Source organism: Zingiber officinale, chromosome 1A (genome assembly GCF_018446385.1).
Source record: "Zingiber officinale cultivar Zhangliang chromosome 1A, Zo_v1.1, whole genome shotgun sequence".
NCBI lineage: Eukaryota > Viridiplantae > Streptophyta > Magnoliopsida > Zingiberales > Zingiberaceae > Zingiber > Zingiber officinale.
The window spans coordinates 20,621,522-20,629,933 of record NC_055987.1 but is presented as its reverse complement, the minus strand read 5'-3'; the positions used below and the strand labels follow the sequence as shown (position 1 = coordinate 20,629,933).

The 8,412-nt window shown below is 38.8% G+C and overlaps 1 protein-coding gene across 1 annotated transcript; it reads left to right on the top strand.

Moving 5' to 3' along the window:
- The first annotated feature begins 5,284 nt into the window (after nt 1-5,284).
- Nucleotides 5,285-7,113, top strand: LOC122000921 (WRKY transcription factor 22-like). The gene is made up of 3 exons (XM_042555428.1): nt 5,285-5,829; nt 5,961-6,077; nt 6,177-7,113. The coding sequence occupies exons 1-3, from the start codon at nt 5,417-5,419 to the stop codon at nt 6,766-6,768; spliced, it is 1,122 nt and encodes a 373-aa protein (XP_042411362.1). The 5' UTR covers nt 5,285-5,416; the 3' UTR covers nt 6,769-7,113.
- The last annotated feature ends 1,299 nt before the right edge of the window (nt 7,114-8,412 follow it).

Genomic DNA, 8,412 nt, shown 5'->3' with positions numbered 1-8,412 from the left:
TCATAGACGCATAATATAATTTCTACTATTTGCATCACTTCTATTCGCCGACTCAATCCTCATTGGTTCTTCATAGTTCTCTCCTCCCCTCTTCTTCTTCAATTGTTATTACAATTTTCTCTTTCGTATCCTTTTTATATCACAACGTATATATTTATCTATTTCGGCTCTTCTGCATATCGATACAATCGCATCAATCTTTCTGTATCTCATTGATTCTTCGAGAAAAATCACAACCGCATCTATCTATCTTTGTATCTCACCGGTTTTTCGGATGATATAAAATATTCTCGCTACATTACATGAGATATAATTAATAACATAATTTCTACTTTATTTTCGGATTAAGATTTTTATACAATGAATCATACTAGTATTAAATAATATTGTTTAATTACTTGATAGTAAATATTTATTTTATATTATTTATACATATCTATGTATTATATTATACGCACAATGCATGTACACGATGCCTAATATAATAATAAAGAATTATCAAGGTGATTAATTTTATGAAATTATCTTGCTTTTATTTGTCATAAGAATATGATTGGTGAAATACCTCGGTAATCAAAATATCTTAATATGGGATCCAAATTGAGCTCCGAGGTAATGATATAATAGTTAGACCCTCTAATATATAATCAAAAATTTAAGGTTCAAATCTTAGCTACAATACATTACAGAGGATTTTCAAGTGACTATTGGAAAACTTTCAGGGGGAGGACTGGTTACCTTCAAGATTTGTCTGTTCGAAAATCTGGATACCCCAAATTGAAAACATATGAATACACAAATGCACTTTTCAATGAGATTAATCAATTCAAAACTCCAACTGTCCATAGTCATTTGACGATTGGCTATAAGTTGACTCTATAATTTATCTCTCTTTATATAATTTGGGATGATTTATAAAAATATCTAAAATGAACATAATTACTTTTTTTTCTACAATAAGATTAATCAATTCAAATCTTTATTATTTATTATAAATATAGCACGACCTATTTTATAAAATATAGTTTATTATATTGAATGTGTTTCAAATATAGCCATCGGCAATGAATTGATGATATGATATTTTCTCATATGATCAATTAAGTGTTGGATTTACAAATGTAGAAACCTTACTTATTTGTTGGCATTATTAATTTTGTGATATTTAAAATAAAAAGAATACGACGTGCTATATTTTTTTAAAAAAATAAATTAAAATACATTTTTATGTTTTTAAAAGTTTCAAAAATAATTAAAACTTGTCCTCTAAAATCATCTTTTAATTATTTCTCCAGTACTATATACTCTAAACAGACTCATTTAAATCGAATTTAACTTTTAGATTTATCAAGAACACATTTATTCTTTATTTTATCTCTCCCGTTAATATACTGAATTTCAAAAAATAACACCATTATCTTAAAAAACACCAACACGTGATGCTCTTCCTTGAATGATAGCATCACAGTAGTATTATTTGATGGGTGGAATAAAATGAAAACCAAATGTAACTTTTCGAAAATCTAAAAGTTAAATCCACCTTTTTTCAAAATTGGGTAACTTTAAATTTGTGGAAAGGTCAATTGTCAATATCTAAAACAGTTGTCGTCACCAGGCCCATTCTCTTGCCCGTGTTTAAAAATAATTAATTTCAATTGGTTAGCTGGATTGCTTTTTGAGCGAGGCTATCTATCCCTGCGAATCCCTGGAAAGGAAAATGATTAGATTCGGAGGGAATCTGCGACTGCGTTGCCAATGGTCGATCGTCTGGCCACAAAAGCCTGAAAATTATGGAGACAATAAGGAGTGCTAGCTTTTCTCCATCTTGCTAGGGAGATATATATGCATGATACCCCTCTGATTTATTGTGTGCGTGGTCACATTTTTATGCAGCAACTCCACTACAAACTGAAACTGGTGCTGTGCACTTTTGATGGTCGAATGGATCTCGAAGTGACTCCACTTGGTTCTTCTTGTTCCATATGACAACCTACATAACTAGTTTTGCATTGTCCATGTGGCGAGAAGCAGCAGGATGCATGATCTTGATTAATTACTTCAAGATTCTTCTCCTATATTTTATATATATATATATACTTTTGCAAGAGTTAGGGTTGTTTCTTCAATGCTACCAATTAACTAGATCACTTTTAGACAGACGTTTAGATCCTTAGCTGACCTACTCTCAGTGCTGGAGCTAAGAAAAGATCCAAATTGGCAAAAGCCAAGATTTGGCAGTGAACTGTACGTACGTTCAGTGAATCTGCATGCCTATTACTAAGCTACGTGATCTCAGCATCACTCCGACACAATATCAAGAACAAATCAAGGGTTATATACGTGCACTTATATCTGCATGCCTACTACTAAGCTACTAGATTTTCTGCTGGCTTTCTTTCGTTTTAGGTGGTTTACAGCCCGCCTTCATCTGCCGCCCTCAAATGGAAGGTTGCATGCCCTAGTTTCGCATGACATTCTTTTTAATGTTTAAATTAATATCGTTTTTGGGACTTTAATGATTTTTACTTTATAAATTATATTTTTTGTTTTTACTAATTATTCGTTAATTCTGAATATAAATTTTTTAAAAAAAATATTGATTCGACAAATAAGGTAGGTTTCTAAAGATGGAGTCGAAGTTAAGAAAACTGATTGATGTGACAGTCAAAATTAAAAAAGAATCAAGACTTGTGGCTAGCACGATCTTATGGCTCAGCCAAATAATCCAACCGATTAGACTTTTTGTTTGATTAGATTTCGAATCCCCTGACTCGATGGAATCTCGAGCCATCCTAGTTCAATTCATAACTAAGCCCTCAATCAGACTCCTTGTCCGAGCGGATGACGAGTCCTCAAGATAGTCATAATTCCTTAGTCAACTTGACCCCATCCGAGAACGAGGTCTGACTAGACTTTATAGGGGACTTGATCGGTTTACCATCAAAGCATATTAATGGTCATCAACCCAACTATCTAATATTCCTTTTTTGATGTTTTGAGTAATTGTTATCAGAGAATCAAGGGAATAAGCTTTATGCAATCTATACGGCAGAAGATTTACCTTGCAAAGTATAAAAATGTAGGTATATTTGAGGAAAGACTACAATATGTTAGATTGGTTGGTCCTATTTTGAAAATACATTGATATTCTTATAGAAAGAAAATATCAATATATTCCTACAGGCGTAGGTAAGCTTCGCTACCAGAGTATAATGTCCATCATCTCTTTTTTTTTCATTTCTTTCTCCGTCCTTTGTCTGACTTGAATGTTGAAGTGCTTGCACTGGGACTCCTGCCTAACCCTGTTACTAACGTTTTCTTCTTCTATCTCTTCTCTTTAACACGCAGGTTCGATTGCGATATCAGGTTCCTCTTGTTCGAAGTCTTCTCACGATCAACCTCAACGCACCACCTTGCCAACGCACTATATTCCCCCATTTTAGATAAGATCTTGTATAGAATATATAATTTACTTTATCAATCAAATTTAAATATATAATTCTTATACTGTTGTTAATTACTAATTTAAATAATATCATTTTAATTAATTCACTACTATTTTCCTTCATGAATCAAGTATTGAACGAATGTTTTCCTTTGGTAGCTCTTTTCACCTATTTGAATGGCGAATTCCTTTAAAATGGGCCTAGCCAATTTCAAAATTTAACTCCGTACAATAATAATTTCAAGCGAGATTGATTTTATCGTTTTAATTTAAAATAAAGAATGATCTCTCTGAGGATATTGTGATATTTGATGATTAAGATTTGAAAAACGTTTTATAATTTTGTTTTTTTTTTACTTTTCTCGATTTACTCTTTGATAAAAAAAATCTTTTATACTTATCTAGTTAGTTTTTTTAAAAAAAATTCGATTAATAAATTAAGTAATTCATTTTGATCAAAAGTATAATGCCGAGTTGATCTCTTCTGAAAATTTATTTTATTATTTTATCTTATTCTGCTCAACGACCTAGAAATCAAAGATGGTCCTTATTGAATTAAATATATATTAAAAAATAAGTTGTTGAGAGTCCATCAATAGCTAACATCCAAAAGCTCTTTTGTTCTGTCATTGTGATTTGTGCGCCAATCCAAGCTCATTCAATTGCTCGAGACAAATGAACAAACAACTCCTTTAGTTTAAAATATTTAATTTGAAACTCAATTTTCAAAAAAAAAAAAAAAAAACTTCCATGTTCTTTTAATCGAAAAGATAGATATGATTTTGTTTCATCTTTCTTTCATTTGGTACAAAAGATGATTTATTCGTCTTAATATATTCATTAACTTATCCTTAGATTATTAATAAAAGAGATAAATCATGGATTACTATTAACTATTAGTATAAGTAATGATGGAGTCAACCCGGATGATTTACCCGAATTGATCGTGGACGGTGGGCTACGGGACGATGTCTACATCATCTCCTGACCTATTTTTTTTTTCTCTCTTATTTTTAACATTTCTCCTACATTAAATCTATAGTAAATCAGTTATCGATTCCAAGACTATAGCCCGAATGATCTTAAACCTGACTACATCCTTAAATATAAATGGCCAAGGAAAAAATATACTGAGATGCTAAATTTTAATTCCAAAACTTTTTATGATAATATTCTTTATCTCAATCTCGTCGTACAGAGGGGACAGTATCATCCTCTTCTCGTTCTAGTTAAGAATGTTTTATGAGCTTTTATTTTACAATCAAATAAACATAATAAATAAACTGAATTTATTCACAAATGTCGTATTGATTATTTATATATCCCACCGAGAAACAAGGAGGAGGGGCCCACAGTCCCACCCACGCTTCTCCTCACGTGTGACACACGTGGTCCTTGTACCGCTATAATGACCCCCCTCTCAGTTGCATTTATTTTACTCACTTATTGCGAAGTCCTAATTAATCATCAATTCGCAATTTAATCCTCTCAATTATTCTCACTCACTTATTACCCGTTTTATCATCTTCCTGTCGCCCCCGCTGGGTTGACGGTTCCAACCTTTTTGCATCATAATTAATCATCAATTCGCAATTTAATCCTCTCAATTATTCTCACTCACTTATTACCCTTTTTATCATCTTCCTGTCGCCCCTTTGACTTTTACAAAAAGTCAAGCGGCTGGGGAGACGAAAGCAATGGAGGTTTTCCGAAAACCCTCCTGGCTTTTGGCCGATTCGAGCGACGCCCCTGATCCTCACCGCCAAACACCGCTCCTTTATCTTTGCATACTGGACCCTTGTATATATACCGGTGTCTTCCTCTCCTCTCTTCAGCAAAAAAAAGTCAGCGACGATCGCTGCGCCTTTCTCTATCCTCTCCTTTTTCACCTCATCCCTGCTCTCTTGGTCAACGCCTCCGTGGCTGCTTAGGCGGATCTCGGGCACAGATCTGGGGTTTTTTTTGAAGGAAATGGCCGCCGACAACGACTGGGATCTGGGCGCGGTAGTGAGGAGCTGCCGGGCGGCGGCGGCGGCGGCGGCTAAGACGTTGGAGAGGAGAGACTTTGCTTCTTTTCCTCTCTCGGAGGCGCCACTTGAAGTGCCGGAGGAGGCCGAAGGAGCGAAAGGTGGCTCCTTTTTCGGATTCTCGGATCTGTTCAAGCGCAGCGATAGCGGCCAGGAGCTGGAGGAACTCTGCAAGCCCTTTTTGAATAACAGAGTCTGCCAACGGCAACGGCCTGGAACTGGGACGGTGACCGATTCCCATTACTCTGCCTCTGCCGCTTCTGTTTTCGCGGCCGCTGTGGCTGGGCCGCATCAGCCACACCTGCCGGCGAGGCAACCTCACCGGTCTCTCGTCCAGATGCCTCGAGCCAAGCGCAGGTGAGAGATTCGATAAATCTTGGTATCGCCCTTTTTGTTATTCCGTTCCTGCTCTTTCATTTCGATAAGTGGAAGAAAAGCTTTGGTCTTGAGTCTAAAAATTGAGTTTTGGCTGGGGATTCCATTTCCAGGAGAAACCAGCATAAGAAGGTGGTGTGCCACGTCTCTGCCGCCAGGCTCTCCGACGACGATGTGTGGGCGTGGCGCAAGTACGGACAGAAACCGATCAAGGGTTCTCCTTATCCTCGGTACACACATTTACGTCTCTCTCTCTCTCTCTTATTATTGTAATCACGGTGCTAACTTCGAACTTGGTTGCTCGATTGTCTCATGGCGCTCGGAAACAGGGGATACTATCGGTGTAGCAGCTCAAAGGGGTGCTTAGCCCGGAAGCAGGTTGAGCGCAGCCGGGCGGACCCTGCCATGTTCATCATCACTTACACCGCAGAGCACAACCACCCTGTCCCTACTCATCGCAACTCCCTCGCCGGAAGCACCCGCCACAAGTTCCCTTCCCATACCCCCGTCGCTACCGCCGCAACAGGAGACGCCTCCAGCGTCACCGGATTCCCTCCTCACTCCCAGAATCCCACCAGCAGCCCTCTCTATTCCTCGGCCGCCGGTCTCTCCCCCACCACGCCCCTCACATCCTCCATGGAGGACGAACTCCTTAACCGCCGGCAGGAAGTAAATGACGACGACGACGCAGATGACGAGGAGATGGAAAATGAGGAAGAGATGCTGCTGGTGGAGGACATGGAGGTCATGGGCGAGGACGAGTTGCTCTTCGTGGGCGTTGCGGAAGAAGTCGCTATCCTAGAACCCGGGGAAGCGGCAGCGGAGCTCGTCGATGACGAAATCGGAGTAAGCGAGCACTTCCTTGCGCCTCCATGGTTGTCGAGCAGTAAAAACGCCGCCGCTGCAGCTGGCGGCGGCTGACGCCTCTACATCTCGACGTCGTTTCCCAACGGAGTGCCGAGGAAGAGAGTGCGTAAGGGGGCCGAAGGAGGAAACTCAATGGCGGACGGCATCACGTCCGTCCATTTTTCACTTATCTCACATCTCAGCCGTTACTTCTCCTTTTCCTCCCACTAGTAAAAGTAGAGTACTGAAGTTAGTAAAACTGTAAATTATTCCCTCTCCATCCCTGTGGTGTCTCCCTTGTTTATGAAAATGTTTAGAGAAAAGAGGAATAGTCGCTCACTTACGGTCAACGCGGATTGTCGTGTGAAGTTGAAACACAACACTGCTCTAGCTGTTGTCTTATTGCTTTGGGAGACTAAAGCTCTGGCTGACTTTGTTTTCTTTTATGTCTGAAGTTTCAAGACGAATCTCCTCTTATTAAAAAATCATTACTTGGATTTTTTAATCGAATTTGATTAAATTAAGCACTTACGTATCCCAGTGTCACATTGTTTAGTTTCATTTGGCCTTTTTATTATTTTTATTTATTTATTTATTTTATAATCCTGAGTTGATGGTCGTCTCAATCGATGGATGATCAAAATAAATCCGAAAATACTGATATCGGATGGCCTAACAATTCAACAGATTTATTATTTCTGATAATTGAATCATAAATATTTGAAAGATTATCTGTCATTATACCATAGTCCGGGCTCATTTAGCCTTTTTATAACTCGATGAAGTGTCATCGGCAGTGCATGCCACTAAGGTACATGCTGACATCAAATTATCAACTGCCGTCAGCGTTTGGATGCTCATTATGTTGTTTGTCACATATGAATTCCAGGGACACACATGACAGGTTATTTTATTCTACTATTTCTAGTTTCTTCTGCCGTTCGACCGTCAACCGACGGCGTCAGTTCCATTGATGCTAATTCCTGAATTAGATATAAGAGGATGATTTACTTATCATGATTGATGAATTACGATAAATTCCATCTAATTAAGTAATAGGATGTACCAAAATAAATCAATTTATAAAATGGATCATACTTTAATTCATAAATTATGATGAGAAGATTTGTGTTCCATATTCACCCTCAATCTTAATTGATCCGGCGGTAAGAATGGGGGACTCATAGATGGGGCCCCGTCCGAGCGGAGCCAGAGATTACCGAGCCAAATGTTTGGGTTTCCACAGCGTATGGAACGAAGGTTGAGGACGAAATGAGGCCCACCACGAGGATAATGGCCGAAATGAGGTGTCCGTCGAATCGTCGTGGCGAGAATATGGTTAGCCGAGCGGCTATTCGCTCGGCTTGGGATATGATATGTCACAGTGATAATGATGATTAGGCGTACATGATGATTATTCGATTAGACGTGAAGATGCGAAGATAGCACGCAAGAGCGCTACCAGATATCTATTAGTGATATACTGCCTCACAGCCTTCCGACAGCCCACACCCGTCGGCCCTTGCTTCGACCTGTGTGTCTGCAGAGAGTTCTAATAGGCCTCCATTGTGCTCCGTTTCTCAACCGGATCTCAAGTCTATCTATAGCGCCTATTACCTTGGCTTGAGACAGACACCCCGACACCCCCCTGCCGGTTGTGCGGTGTTGCGGTGCTCGCGCCGCGCTCATTCCCAAGATCCAATTCGAATCTGGTTGGGA